Source organism: Antechinus flavipes, chromosome 6, assembly GCF_016432865.1.
Source record: "Antechinus flavipes isolate AdamAnt ecotype Samford, QLD, Australia chromosome 6, AdamAnt_v2, whole genome shotgun sequence".
Taxonomy (NCBI): domain Eukaryota; kingdom Metazoa; phylum Chordata; class Mammalia; order Dasyuromorphia; family Dasyuridae; genus Antechinus; species Antechinus flavipes.
Window position 1 is genome coordinate 190182046 of NC_067403.1, and position 16189 is coordinate 190198234.

The 16189-nt window shown below is 35.7% G+C and overlaps 1 protein-coding gene across 1 annotated transcript in view; it reads right to left on the bottom strand.

Moving 5' to 3' along the window:
- Positions 1-9191: 9191 nt before the first annotated feature.
- The window catches only part of ABLIM2 (actin binding LIM protein family member 2), a 310433-nt gene continuing 303435 nt past the window's right edge, over positions 9192-16189 (bottom strand). Inside the window, exon 22 of the mRNA XM_051965982.1 lies at positions 9192-14719. Within this exon, the coding sequence (XP_051821942.1) occupies positions 14606-14719 (114 nt within the window). The 3' untranslated portion in view covers positions 9192-14605. The remainder of the gene's footprint in view (positions 14720-16189) is intronic.

Genomic DNA, 16189 nt, shown 5'->3' on the forward strand with positions numbered 1-16189 from the left:
CATAATAATTTTGTGTTTCATAATTCAAAAGATCCAGCAATTGAGCCAAGAAATCAATAAAAACTTGGAAAAATAGAAAAATTGATATGGTGGAAAATAGACATAGACTAACACCTCACATCTTATAGCACAAAATAGACACACAATTTAGACATAAACAGTAATATCATAAGCAAATTAGTGAGGCATAAAAGATATTACCTGTCAGTAATGTACAAAAATATAGCAGCTTTTTTATTTTAGCAAAGAATTGGAAACTGAAAAAAATGCCTATCATTTAGGGAATGGGGGAACAAGTTATAGTATATGAGTATAATGGAATACTACTGTGGTGTAAGAAATAATGAAGGGGATGATTTCATAAAAACCTTAGACTTAACATGAATTAAGGCAAAGTGAAGTGAGCAAAACCAGGACAAGTTATACAGTAACAGCAATATTATAAAGATAATTAACTGAGAGACTTAGTAATTCTGATTAATACTATCACTCACTATAATTCTAAAACTTATGATGAAAAATGTCATCTGCTTCCAGTTAGAGAATTGATGAACTCAGTGCATATGGAAGCATATTTTTTCTTCTTTATTTTTTTATTCCTGGATATGGAAAATGGGGAAACTTATTTTGCATTATTATACATATTTGCAATGGTTTTTATACCTTTTCAATAGGAGGAGGGAAAAAGGAGAAAATTTAGAATTGAAAATAAAATAAAGGTGAGTTAAAAACAAAAAAAGAAATGAGTTTATTTTCCACATAACACAGTTTCCTTGGCCTTGTTGCCTGGAATGCTACATGGATTCGATTTTATTTTCCTGAGATTCTCTGGTACCTTTAAGGGGACTGAGGGATGTCAGTTCTCTGTAACTGATAGTTTTCCCTCAAATGTAAAAGATGCTCCCGTGCAACTTGGTTTCATTTAACCACTGATAGTTACATTAGCTTTGACAAAAGAATATTGATTTCAAAAGACATAATTATAAATAATCAAAGTTATTCCCTATGAATACATGGTAGGCATAATATATTCCACTCTCCCTGAACCACCTTAGTCTTTGGGAAAGAAAAGAGGATTATTAAGTTCATAGCCTATTTTTGATTTGCAGAAAGCACAGTCCAGTTCAAAATCTATAATTCCCCTTCGGCTTGAGTCCTAGGTACCCTCGCTTCTTAGAGCTTCCATGACAGGCTGCCTGTCTCATCATCCTGCCTGCAATCCTGACTTCAAGGTTGCTATGGATGTAACTCCAGGGTCCCATGGGAATTACCTCAGGCACCTGAAACTGAGGAGAATAAACAACATAGGAAAGAAACAAATATTCTGAGGTATATTTCTTGGAGCCACAGTAAAAGAGAGGAATCAGGGAAAGAAATGTCCTTTCATTCTCACTGATTTAGCTCATGGGGTCCTCACTATGAGTGAATTAAGATATTCCCTTTCTGGGCAGAAAAGAGAGCTGTTGCAGAGAATGAATATGACAGAAAAAAGAACTACCATTTTCACTAGATTTAAAGCCGCTGACAGCCTGTCAAAATAGGATATTCCTACATGTGATAGGGAATGCAACAGCCTCCATATTAGGCATGCTTAAAAAGCCTTTCAGGGCATCTTCATGGAGAACTGGGCATGCCCCCAAAAGCCCAGGTTATATTTGAAATGGGTTTTGGTTTTCTTCTCAATTGTAGAGAAAGAATGAGAAAATTTGAAATTGAAAATAAAATCAAATTGAATTGAATTAAAAAAAGAAAGAAAAAAGAAACAAGCTCCAGTTTCTTATTCTAAAATCTAGTACCTTTGCCCAATATCATATTGGGTTTCACTTTAAAATTCTAAAAATGATGTAATATAATGTCTAGCAGACTGATCTCAAACACAATAAGATTTGAATTCAAGTCCTGTTTCTGATAATACTGACTATGTGACCCTAGCAAAGTTCCCAGCAACCCAGACAACTCTATAACTAGAAGTTAGAAGCTGCCACTTTGTCTTGTTCTTTATCAAGAGCTCCTTATACCAATGGGATTACAGGTTCATTCCCTTCTCTATCAAAACAAAACAAAAGAAGTCTCAAAAGATAGACCCAAAAAAGCAGCCAGGGAACATAGTGCCTTAGCAACACAATTGTCAAGGCTATTTTTTTTTTTTTTTGACATTCAAAACAAGTCCAACTAGACATCCTGTATTCATTTATTGTTCTTTAGTAAGGCAACTAGAAATTAGAGAAAACTATTTTCTCACTGCAGTCTCCAGTTCTAGGCTAAATGAATGGACTAGGCAGTCCATTTAGTGTATATAAAGGGCTGAAGCTCTTAAGTTCATGCACTGAGGTCGGACAACCGAGCACTTAAGGCTAACTACTAATTGGACAATACTCTATTAGCATATGCTTGGAAAATGGCCCTTCCCATTATTCTGTGCTGGCTTGATAATTGGTGTATACAGAGAATTATAGGAGGGACTAGGGGGTGTAGTAAGACTAGCCAGAGTCACTTCTGGGCAGGAGATGAAGAAGGAAGGTTGTGGAAATTCTGCATCCATCCAATTCACTCCTATCTCTAAAGACCAAGAATAAAGACCAAGGACTTGTGCTTATCCTGACTCTGGCTGATTCTAAGGTATCTAGGGTGCTAGTATGGTCTTCATAGATGTATATGATCATATAGTTACTCTTCATGGGTATTTGTAAGACAGTGAGATCAATGAGGTGGACAATCCTCATTCCACTATGTCCCTCACCCAATTTCCTGTCACTAAGGAAACCTGTAAGGACTAAATCAGCTGCATCTCATTGCATCTTTTTGACTCTTACTACCTTGGTGACTTGGGGAAAAAATATTCACCACTTCTCCTAGCCTCAGTTTTCTAATGTATAAAATGATATGAGTATAAAATGAATACAAAAAGATACTCTCGGAGCTCCTTTCTGGCTGTGGAGCTACAACGCAATGATTCTTTGACCCCTAAAAAGAAAGGGGTGGAAACTGGATCAGTCATAACAAGCATGCTTTGGGACAGACATAATCTCAGAGGATATTTGAGTGTTGTAAACTTATTTTTTTTCCTTATTCAGACAGCCAGCTAAGTGGCTCAGTAGATGCAGTGCTGGACCTGAAATCAGAAGAGATGAGTTCAAATCTTATCTCAGATTAGCTTTATGACTTTAAGTAAACCATTTAATAGCTGTCTCAGTTTCCTTAAAATGGGCATAATTAAACTATCTACTTCCAAGAGTTATTCTGAGGATCAAATGAGATGATATTCATAAAGTTTGCTGAAAACCTTAAAACTTTTTATAAATGTTAGCTATCATTCAGTGTTATTTTTTAAATGATAAGTTTGAGACTATAACCATGATAGATTATTCTTTTCATTTCTCTTGATGAAGGTCTTCTGCATATTAAGAGCTTTTTTCTAAATATTGAAGTATATTGCCTAGACCTGTTAAAATAAGGTAATTCTCTGAATGAATTAACCTTGTTTATTATAGTAGGAAACAAAAAGAAACCCATGATTCCTTGTTCAGCAGAAACCAGTATTTCAAAACTCCCTATATGAGTCTTCAGTCTGTCATATTCCTAAGAGACATTCCCAGAAACACAGAATTGGAATTTCAGACTCTTAGCACTGGAAGATACTATAGAGAAGAGTATATAGTCTAACTTCTATCTAATCGGGAATCTCTTCAAAAGTATGACTGACATATGGTCATCTAATATTCAAGTCTATACCCATACCAAAATCTACCTCACAAATAAACAATCTGGGACATATTAGACATATGATTAAATCATTGCTGAAATGAAAACTTTGAACTACTCATTAGGTCATAAATAGTGTGATTGGCACTGAATTAGTTTATGAATATTTAAAATAGAATATTGGAGCAAAACCCAAGCCCAAATGACTAGATCCTCTCCTTGTCTAAACCCCTGAAGTTCAGAGAAGTTCAGTGATTTACTGTCAGTATGTGGTAGAGCCAGAATTCAGTTAGATCAATCAGACTCCAACCCTAAAGTTTTTTTTTTCCTTATACTATATCCCTACTCTCAAGTGAATTTTATAAAAATGAAGTAATTTTCCCCTATGGTATTCAGGTCTAAAAGCCACTCTTGATGAAACATCCACAAGATAGAAACATCATATAATGGAAAGAAAGTCTGCACCAGAACCAAGAAGACTTAGATTCAAAGCATACCTCTGGCGTATACTAGCTGTGGGATCCCTGAGCACATACATCACTTAAACTTGAAGTGATCTAGGGCAACTCCTAAGACTATGATTTACAAAGAAGATGAGCAGGGGCATTGGGACAGGGAGTTCCTATATCACTGAAATTATATAGCTAAACCCTCTTTAAAATATGGAGGCAAAGCAAATATTTGATTTATTAGAATATTTAAATTGTTGTATCAATTTTTCTGTTTTGTTCTTGGGTCTATGGTCTATTTACTATTTTGTGAACAAATCCTGAGCTCTCCAACTTTTAATCTTTGCTTGTACAGAATCCTTTTCCCTCCTATCAACCCAGTCAGGATATTAAAGATTTCATTTGACAAAAGAGTGGCCCAGGGGGATAAAGTGATTTAATGATATACCAAAAGCACCTACTGAAATTCAATCAATCCTTCAAAAGGCAGATCCACTGATATCTCCTTATTGTGATACGACACACTCCTTTTATCCCAGACATATTTTCACACTTTGGGTCTGGATTTTCTTTTTCTTCACCAGCAGAGGCCATTAAGTGCTCTGAACTATCCCAAACACATATTTAACTGTATCTTAAGAATATTATGAGGGGTCCTTAAATGCTAGATCACTCCAGGGGCATTAGGATCTATTTTTGATCTTCCCACCTAGGCATAGGCTGGAACTACCTGCTTCTGTGTCTTACCTGACCAACTATTTAAATCGTGGTTTGTTTGCGATAGCAACCTGAACTCTTCACACACCCACACTTATAGGTCAGAAATGCAGTCTCAAATTTGCAGAAAAGCAATACCCAGCCTCCTCCACTCCCCACTGAATCAATATCTTAATTGCACACACACACACACACACTCACTGGGTTTTACTGAAACCCCCTTCTCCAGGAGGTCGTATTCCAGATACTAACTCTCCAATCACTACACACTCAAACAACTCTGTATACTGAATCGCAAACATTAAGGACCAGTTTTCAATCATTCTAACTCCACTAATTGCCAGAATCATATAATTGTCCTACTTACTACTAAGAGCATCTGCAAGCTTTCATTGTTTTAGGAAATGACCTACCTTTCGGGTTGGATGGCCCCAAGTCTAACGTCCTATAGTGATCTGCAATGACCCCAGCAGAACTTATTTTTGTTTTTCTAGGATTCTTATAATCCTTCTCCTAACTGTCCATGTCCTTATTTTAATTATCTGTGTTTTACCACTTTCACTAGAACAAAAGCTTTCTGAAGGCAGGAAGTTTGCTTACTCATCTTTGTATTCCCCCATAGAAATGAGCACAGGGATCTTTTGTAAAACAGTAGGTGATTAATGTATATATGTCTGCATTTTTAATAATAAGATCAAGATAAATAATAAATATTAATGACTAATACATCAACAAATAAACAAAATATAGAATAAAAATAAAATAAAATAATTTTAAAAATAAAGAAGATTATTCCAAACCCAGTGACTTTTGTTTTCATATCTGGACACCTTCACATCTTGGAGAGTTAGATGACTTCCTATTGCAGAGCTTCTGGCCTCATTAGGATCACAAGACTTGAAGACAGACGATACCTTGGAGATGATTTAGTGTTAATCCACATCCCTCATTCAAAAATGGGAACACTGAGGCCTTGACAGATGAAGTGATTGGGAAGATCAAAGCTGTATGGCATGAGAAACGTTCCCCTTCTTTGGCCCAATCAAAGCAGTACAGAGAGAGAGGGAGAGGGCATGGTGACATTGGTTATGAGCAAAATATGAGAAAACCAAGGTCTTTTGACCCCAAATTCAGTTTTTGTTTGATTGGCTATTTTTGCATTCCACAGTATGGAAAGTTGAAGAGACAGCATAATATAAGTGACTGCTATTACAAAAGGCTCCCTCAATTTGAGAGCTGTCTAGTTGTATTAAAACAATCAGAATTGCTTTCCCAGTTAAGTCAGGAATCTGTCAGGGATAGCTATGATAGGAAGATATTTATTTTTATGTCCATTAAAACATAATTAGGATATGGAACACTAAACGAAATATTCTTACTTAACAATATATGTCGTAGCTTTTAAGGATCATGGAGGAAGGGTAGAACTTAGTTTTCCTTTCTTGTCTCAAAGATTTCAACACATAATTATATGCCCATCATCTGATTATATCTGACTTGGGTAATATTTCAGCAGCACTAAGCATTTCACAGTAGAGTGAGTAACTAATACAAGATCTTCTTGTATGCAGGCCAGACCCCAGCTAGCTCCTTTCCCACGACACTTTCTTCCTCAGAAGTAGAACATGGCATTTGGTACAACCTTTTCCAGTTGCCAAAGGAGAAGTATTCACTCTTCTAGGAAACACTAGCCCAACTCTGTACACATAATCAAACGCCCAGTTGTTGCGTGAATTATTCACTATGAGGAAGCTTAGTGTAATTCGTTCAAATTTATTTCTTAGCTTTTCCATTCATCAGCCATATGTCAGCGAGAAAGTCATTTCTTGTTTCCAAGTTTCATTTTCCTCAATGATAAAAATGGGAAAAAACAATTACATGATATTTCTTATTGGTTCTGTATGAAGATTAAATGAGATAATGGACAGCACAATGATTTGTAAATCTTAAACACAAAATATAAGCCATTACTAAATAATAAATAAATAAATAAAGACATTCAAGAAATATTTATCTCTGCTAGAGACCTGCCTAGTCTATGCAAGGTACTAGGTCAGGTAAAAAACATTAAAATGGAAAGCCTGCCTTTAAGGAAGCTATATTCCACAAGAATCACCTTATCTAAAAATGAGATCTAAAGGACAGTATTGAATCCCATTGGGGCAACTAATTTATTCAATGGAGAAAGCATTGTACTCATCTTCCTGATTTCAAATCTGTCCTCAGACATTTACAAGCTGTGTGATCCTGAGTAAATCACTAAACCCTGGTTTGCCTGAGTTTCCTTATCTATAACATAGTTAACAAGGAAATGGCAAACCACTCCAGTATCTTTGCCAAGAAAATCCCAGATGAAGTCACAAAGAGTCAGACATGATCAAAGAAAACATTAGCACTATTGACCCACATGATAATAGGGTCAGGGAGAAAAATGATTTAATGATGGAGAGTGCTGGTTTTTGCCTTAGTTTTTTTGTGCCTTGGTTTTTACATCTATAAAATTGGGAGAATATCATTTTTGCTTTGTGAGCAAAGAGCTTTGTAACCCTTAAAGTGCTATAGAAATGGGAATCCTTGTCCCAGTGGCAGGGGAAGAAGGTGATTCTAAGAAGGAAAAGATTGAGATATAAGAAAGATGAAAGGAAGGAAAGATTAGTTCTAAGGAGGAAGGATCATTTCTGATTTAGGAAGAAGTAAGGGAAATTTCTTACTAATTAACTTTTGAGTTTCTTCTTCTAGAATTGGTAGGAATTAGGCAGTACAGGAGGAAGAAGACTCCAGTTAATAAAAATAATTATTGCCTTTTATGTTGTACTAACGGATTTGTAAGAGATTTCAAATATATATATTTTTTCATTTGAATTTTACAATAACCCTGTGTGGTAAGTAATAATAGCTAGCAATTCATATAGAACTTTAAGGTTTGCTAAACCCTACAAATATTAGCCCATTTCATCTTCATAGCAATCCCATATAGTGCTATTACTCCCATTTTACAGTTGAGGAAACTGGAGCAGCAGAGGTTAAGTGGGATCATCCAACTTGTAAATGTCTGAAGCTGGATTTAAATTTAAAACTTCCCGATTACAAATCCAGTGTTCTATATCCTGTATTACCTGATACTTCTAAAGGTGACATTTGCTATTATCATTCTCATTTTACAGATAAGGACATAGAGAGATTAAGTGACTTACACAGCATTACACAGTTAATCAAAGTTGGAGATGAGTTTTAATTTTGGTTCTTCTCGACCAAGTCCATAATGCTATACTAACTTTCACGTATTTAGGATGACATGAGAAAAGGAGGAAAGGAATTATTTCGCATCTTATGGAAGAACTAATAGGTCCTGAAAAACCTGAGTTCAAATTTGCCCTCAGGAACTTACCAATTGTTAGAACCTGGACAAGTCATATATGTCTCAGTTTCCAGACATGCAACATAGGGATAATAATATCACTTCATAAAATGCAATAGTATTATGTAAATGCTAGTTGTTAAAAAGAGAATCATGTGAGAAAAGATTACCTAGGGATCAAATTATACAAAGTCATCCATTGCAACTTGTATTTATCAATTGGGTAATGAGGAACCATTAAAGTTTTTTCAAGAAGGGGTGATGGGTTCAGATATATATATATATATCAAGGATGCTATAGATAATGTCCTGGAGTCTTTAAAACAGCCTAAGAACATGTCAGGACAATGATCTGAATGTATATGTACCCCCAAAAGAAGAGAACAAATAGAGATGGGCTTTTACCTATTTAGGGGTAGACAGGCAGAATCAGTCACTTGATGAGTGACAGAATTTTGGATGTCCTTGGGAAGACTTCTCCCTAAAATCTCCCCAAGCTGCCTCCCAGTGCCTGAGATTTCTCTAATGCCTTTCAGAGTTCTTTGACTTTTGGAGCACACCTGCCTAATAGACTAGGTAAGATTCAGAAGGCATGAAGGACAGTCATTATGACCCTTCTCTGTTCTTTAATCCAAGATATCAGGCTCCCCAAGCATAGCATGGGGCACATGGATTCTACAAATACACACATATATACACAAACATAAACACACATGAACACACAAATGCAGACCCAAACACACAGTGAAAGTCATTTACATACCAAAACTCCCTAGAAATTCACTGCTTTGCCACCAAGAGGGTCATCTGGTTCTCTTAATTTCCCTATTTTCTGCACATAGAGCTCTGCAACAGCAGGAGAGCCATTGCATCTCAGAACTGGAAGGAAGCTCTGAAGTCACCTAATTCAATCCCTACCTGAATAAGAGAATGGGCTCGGGTAAGATACCAGCTTGGTATATTCATTCTTTTTTTTTTTTTTATCTCCTATTTCAGGTAGCCTCAGAGTAAGAGAAAGACCAATGACCTCATTAGAGTTTTTGGGAGTGACTGCTTCCTTCCTGGCCCCACAGCTCCTTTACTTTTCCTCCCTGATTGAGATAACAGATTCAGTCTTTCATTCCACAGTGAAAGCTAGGGTTTAAAATACAAATTGCCAGAGTGTTTGTAGGAAGGATTTAAAGTGATTTAAACTTATCACGATAACTTGAGAATGGCACAGATCTGTTTCTTGGCTAAAAACAGAAGTTTTTCTCTGCAGGAGACTGGGTACTGAAAAGATCAGACACTGCGGAAAGGAAAAACGAGGCCAGATATGGGTGGTTGGTTGTGCTGAAAACTAACCTGATTTCATCACTTTTCCCCAAAATAGCCCTTACTTGTAGGTAATAGAAGGAAGAATTAGGTTAAAAGTCAAGAAACTAGGTTTGAATTCTAGCTCTGTTACTAACTCTATGGTCCAGAATTAGTGGAGACCCACTCCTCTCATTTTACAAATGAAGAAACTGAGGCTAGAGAGTCAACATCACTTGCCCAAAGTCACATAGATGATAGGTTGGCAGAACTCAAGTTGTGTTTATTATTGGAGGTGGAGGTTGGAAGAGAAATACAGAGCAAGTCATGAGCCAGCCATGACACCAAGAAGGGGCTTATATACCTGTCATAATTTGCATCTCACTCCTTGGACCTTAGTTTCTCCTGATAGTAAAATGGACGAAATAGATTAGATGGCTTATACTGTTTATTCTAGCTCTGGCATTTTATGTTCAAAGTCTATGATTCAACAAATTAGTTGGGTAAATAATAGATTATAGAAATGAACATGGAACCATAGGATTGTAGAGATGAAAATGACTTTGAAGACTGTATAATCCAACCCTTACCTTATCTAGTTTTCTGTTCTGACTATAGTTAGTGGCTGGTTATGCATGTATCCAGTTTGGCATTTTAGAAGAGTCATAATGCATGTGTCATGTTTCTAAGATCTTTGAGGGTAGGGCAGGACTCTCAATTTGCTTTGTATAGCTCTTCCTACTTCCATGCCCAGAATTAAGTGCTTCATCAAACACTAATTGATTTTTCTATGTCAAGATTTCCAACTGATTAACATACCTTAGAATTAACATTTGAAATTTGGGTTAGAATCTGATGAGGGTCCAAATGCTCTGAGAAACCTTTTGTATGCGCCAATGTATTGGTATACATGCTTTCTCCCATATACTTCCCAATAGCCTATTTACCCATGTCTTTGCCTCTGCACAGGCTATTTTTTTTTTTTAGTAGTAAATTTTTTATGTTAAACATGGTAAAAAAAATATGTTAAATCCAACATTTACATACATATTTATACAATTATCTGGCTGCAGAAAAAAAAATCAGATTAAAAAGGGAAAAAAATGAGAAAGAAAATAAAATGCAAACAACAACAAAAAGAGTGAAAATGCTCTGTTGTGATCCACACTCAGTTTCCACAGTTCCCTCTCTGGGTGTAGATGACTTTCTTCATCACAAGATCATTGGAACTGATCAGCACAGACTATCCTTTATGCCAGAAAAAACATGCTTTCCTCATATCCACTTCTTGTATTTTCTAGCTTCCTTTAAGATAAATTCTTACTTTTCTCAATTTTCCTTCCCCCCAAAATAGTTTTATACATTACATTGATTTAACTGATTACAAGTAACTTCCCCCTAAAAGAATGCAAATTCTGTGATGATAGGGTCTGTTTTCTTTTTGTCTTTGAATCCCCATTATGTTAGCACATAATAAAAGTGGAGAAGGTTAGAATCAAGAACTGGAACTGTAATTTCATTAGGAAACTACCCGTTGGCATCTTCTATAGAATTTAGAGTCTTTAAAGAGTGTCCTAGTAATACTATTATTCTGTAAGAAATCATGAAGGGGGCAGTTCCCGAGAAACTTTGGAAGACTTCTCTGAACTGATGCAGAGTGAACAGAGCCAGAAGGATAATTCATATAGGAAAAATAATGTTGTAAAATTAAACAACTTAGAAAGACTTGAGAACTCTGAACAACACAGTGACCAGAGGTATATGATAAAATAGGCTGCTTACCTCTTGGGAGGGAGATGATGAATTCAGAATACAGATTGAAACATTTATGTTTATAACTATGGTGTATATAAAGATGTATCCATATACATCATTTATTAATGTGAGAATTTGTTTTGCTTGACTATGCATGTTTCTAACAATGGTTTTGTTTTCTTATTTTCTCAGTGAAGGAAGGGAAATGGAAGGGACAGAAACAATTTTGAAAATAAAAATTAACTTTGAAACAATTAAAAAAAGAGAGAGGATTGGATTGGAGAAAGAATTGCCTAGAACACACGATAGCTAAGTAATTTGCCCAGGGTCACAAAGCCAGTATATGTTAGAGTTCAGACTTGACCTATTATTCTTGATATCATGCCCAACCTATGTCATGCTGCCTTGCATACAGTAGTTCAATAAACATTTGGTGAACAAATACATATAAGTTTAAGTCTTGTTGCTGAAGGGCTCTCAATATGGTATAATGAAAAGAACATTTGCTTTGGAGTCAAGAGACTCCCAAGATTTGTGTCCATGCTGTGAAATGGGCTAAGAAGCAACTCCTGGAAAAGTCCATGAGACCATATGCACTCTGACACAGATCGGAACAGGGAAAAGGAAAGGTTTTTTTTTTTTTTTAATTATTCATGGGATGTCAGGAAATTGGGAAGATTTTGAAGATGTGGCAGCCCAGCAAATTTGGTTAAGGTTTTCCCATCAGCATAGGAAAGTATTTTATAGGGATGCTTTAAAAAAAATCTCTTGAATTTTATATTCAATACTACTGAAATAGTCATTAGAAGTTGTAAGACTTAGAACAGAATCGTAGAACATTAGAGCTGGAAGAACTCTTGGAACATAGACTGAGAGTTGAAGGGATCTTAGGACATAGAATATTAAATTTGGAATAGCTATTAAAATATAGATTGTTAAAATTGGAAGAGACCTTAAAACATAAATTGTGAAAGTTGTAATGACATTTGGAATATAAAAATGTTAGTTGGGAGGGGCCTTAGAACATAGAATATTAGAACTGGAGGGTATCTTCAAATATAAAATGTTGAATTCGAAGGGGATCTTAAGAAATTTTTTCCCCAATCCTCTCATTTTACAGATGGAGAAACCAAGGTCTACAGGAAGGAGGTAACTTGTTTAAGTCCACCACACAGCTGTCAATAGCTGACAAAAGTTATTACTGGGTCTCCCCAAGTCTCTTGATTTTCAATCCCATTTCTTTGTCCACCATATTGTCTCTCATTCATAAATGGAAGCTGGAAAGTGCACAGACTAGAAATACCCAGCAAGGCTGGCAAAACCTGGGAGACCATATATACAGGTAGCAGGAAAGGCAGCATTTGCTAACTTGATTTTCTGACTAGATTTTAAGCTCCGGACCTTGGATATATATGTTTATTGGATAGAACTGGTTAAACTAAATTGGTTTACATTAGTTTGTATCCTTGACCAGTGGGTAAGCAAGACTCCTGCTCTTCCCATAGGAACCTTAACAGAGGGGTTATGAATCCAATGAAGCAGACCCATATCCTTTAAAATTACACGCATTTATATAACAACGCTTTTTACTTTGTTGAGCAAAATGACTTTATTTTCCCAGGTGTCTGTAGGATCAGGCAGAGCTCTGAGCTGAGGAAAAAAATAGCTCCTTTCTGACCACTCTGTTCTCACCAGCTAATTCAAAGACATAAAGTTGAACACCACAAGGCTCCATCCCTGGATATGTTGAATTAGTTTGAAGCAGTGCACATTGTGAGCAGTTACTTTAAGGAACTGCCAAAAGATATAGAGTGAATTTAGACTAGGAACATAGACATTCCGAACAAGAAAAAATGCAGACCACAACAGAGAACTGGAAAATATACTTTGGATAATGCATTTTTAGAATTACATAAAACTATTGATTTGCTGTATTTCCAACCCTCTCATCACCCTGGACTTCTTCCCAATGATGTTAGCAATTTCATAGTCTTCATTGTATCAGGAACCTAACGCTTGCATCCAATGCATCCAACACCTATGAAGCATTTTAATAATTTTGCCTTGCAAAAGCTAAGTGTCCTATCTCCCCACTGTACACTGTGATTACGCAGGCATCCAGTTTGTCCAGGAACATGCAGGTATTCAGCCTGTTTTGTTTTTGTTTTTGTTTTTGTTTTTGATTTGTCCACAGGGAGAGCTAGGCTTTCTAGTCTATTTATTTATTTATTTATTTGCTGAGCTCCTACAGTTCCAAGCTTTTGCTGTCAGAAGACTAAAGTATTTTTATAAGGCTCACAAGATGAAGCCAGAGAAGGAGAGGAAAAAGTGGTGTCTTAATAACACGTATGTACAAATAGCATTCTTTTATAGGGGGATGCCATTCACATCACCTGGGGGAAGTGTAGAAAAATTATATATAATATATATGTATATTTATATATATTTATATAGGTATAGGTTAGCAACACTGCAATGACAGAAACTACGCAGCTATGAACCCAGTAGGTATAAGGCTTCAGGATTTCTGTTGAATGGGACATTAAAATTAAGCTCTATAGGTCATTTTGTTGTTTAGTATGCTATAACTGTCATGTCAATAGACTTTTTTTTTAATAAAATAAAAACTCTTGTATAATTAAAGATACAATTGAGAGGTGTGTATGTGTGTGTGTGTGTGTGTGTGTGTGTGACACTTTCAAACCATCATAGCTCAATGTCTCCAAATATAACTGATCAAAGACTTTCTGACAATTTCAGGGGGAATTCCTCTTTCCCCCTAAAAAGAAACCCCTTCATGAATCTGTCTTTCTTCAGCCTAGAATCTTAATTAAAAATCCTATTTCCTTTGATGTTGGAAAGTTTGTCTTCCATTATCTAAGGTGGCACCCATGGCTTCCTCATTCTTCTACCATTTTAAAACACTTTCTCAAAAGCCAACAAATGAGCTATCATTTCTCTCACCACAACTATGATTCACCCTTCCCTTATCCTCTCCCTCCACTTTAAAGAGCCCCTTCCTGTTAAGTTATACAAAGGAAGAGGTGACTTAAGGCTATTTTCTTCCTTTCATTCTTTTTTTTTCTCCCTTAATCAGCTGGGGAGAAGATTCAGTGGCTAATCCCTAATAGCCCCAGATTCCTGAATGACCTCTGTTCCAAAAATCCTATGAGCTAAACTCATCCTTTGATCACTCCCCCCAACATGAACACAAGGAAATAGGAGAATGGTGCAGCAGCAAGTGTGTATGACAGTTCTGGAACACTACTTTAGATTGTGTTTTTTGTTTTGTTTTTGCTGAACAAGCACATTTTTCCCCCTCTGGGAAAGGTTAGAAAAGCAATGCCTTCTTCTTTAATTCGTTCCTTTTCCAAAGAGCCAGACGATCAAATTCTTCCGTGGTCATCCCAAAGACTTCCTGGAACTCTTCAGGGGACAAGTGTCTCTTCAAAAGAAAATGCAAAACAATGTTAAAGTAACTTGGCAAAATGTGCTATTTTTCTCTAATGCATTCAGTTTAGTATTCATCAAGAGCTCACAAAAGTCAGCATATGTACTTTGCATAAGGTAGCCTGACTGCAAGAGTGTTCTAGACATCTGACATCTAGACAGGATACACTGATATGGATTTCTCAAAACACTTTCTCATTTCTTTTCTACCAGTAACTCTTCACTTAACTTGCTATGTGAACTTGAACAAATTATTTCACTTTATGGACAGCTACTTCATTTGTAAAATGGGGCATTGGTAGACTAGATGAGAGATTTTCATATTTTTGCAATGATAGAATACTTAACAAACTTTCTTTTTGATATTATTTTTTTTAATTGCCTAATATCTATCCTAATACCTACCAAGGTTGCAAAGTTAACAGTAGTAGTATATTACATCAATACACACATATACACATACACACAAATTAAACCATTAATTCAGATCATTTTTGCTCAGAATCTAATATTAGAGAAAGAGAAAAGAGGTACAGGGTGAAATTCATTAGATTTGGAATCAGAGGATCTGAATTCAAATAACAAAGCCCTTAATTATATTAGACCTCCATTTTTCATCTTTAATATGAAGGTATTGAACTGAATAATCTCTAGTAATTCTATGAATATTATAAACAATTTTTTTCTTTGCACAACACTTTGGGTCATTTCAAGAAATAGGTTGGTAGCATTCCATTGAACACAGTTTGATGAACTCAAGATGAGATCATTTCTCTTTCCAGCTTTTACATTCTATATTCTAAGGTTCATTTCAATGCCATTCCAAATTAATAGATGAAAAAATTGAGATACAGAGCAAAAGTGGAATTATAGTGCTTTAAAACTATAAGGAACTTGGACAGTCTTATTTGTCCAAGGTCACTCATTCTAGGTGGGGTAATCTGATCTTTATAGTCCATAAAAACCACCTCTTAAAGTCAGAGATCCTGGACTAACCCATGTCACAAAATTTAGGCATTGTGACTCTGCAACTCATCTTAGAATGTCTAATTAGGAATTCCCTATAGTTTAATGAATATGAGAATAACTAAATCTTGGCTTGCAAGGTGTCCTGACGCAACTTTATACACTGTACATTTTTCCTTCTTGAAAATGGAAAAATTTTCTCCCTAAATTTTAAAAGTTGGTTCAAAAACTAAGCTTCTTACTTACCCACCTGTACCCATTTTGCAGATAAAAAAACTGAAGCCCCCAAAGGACAAAATTAATAGAAAGAATGATAGAATCAGAAAATGTGGGTTTGAATTCTTGAGTAACACTAACTTTATGATCTTAGGTTAACCTCTTTATTTCTTTTTTTTAAATTTAATTTAATTTTATAATAACTTTTTATTGACAGAACCCATGCCAGGGTAATTTTTTTTTACAATATTATCCCTTACACTTACTTTTGTTCCGATTTTTC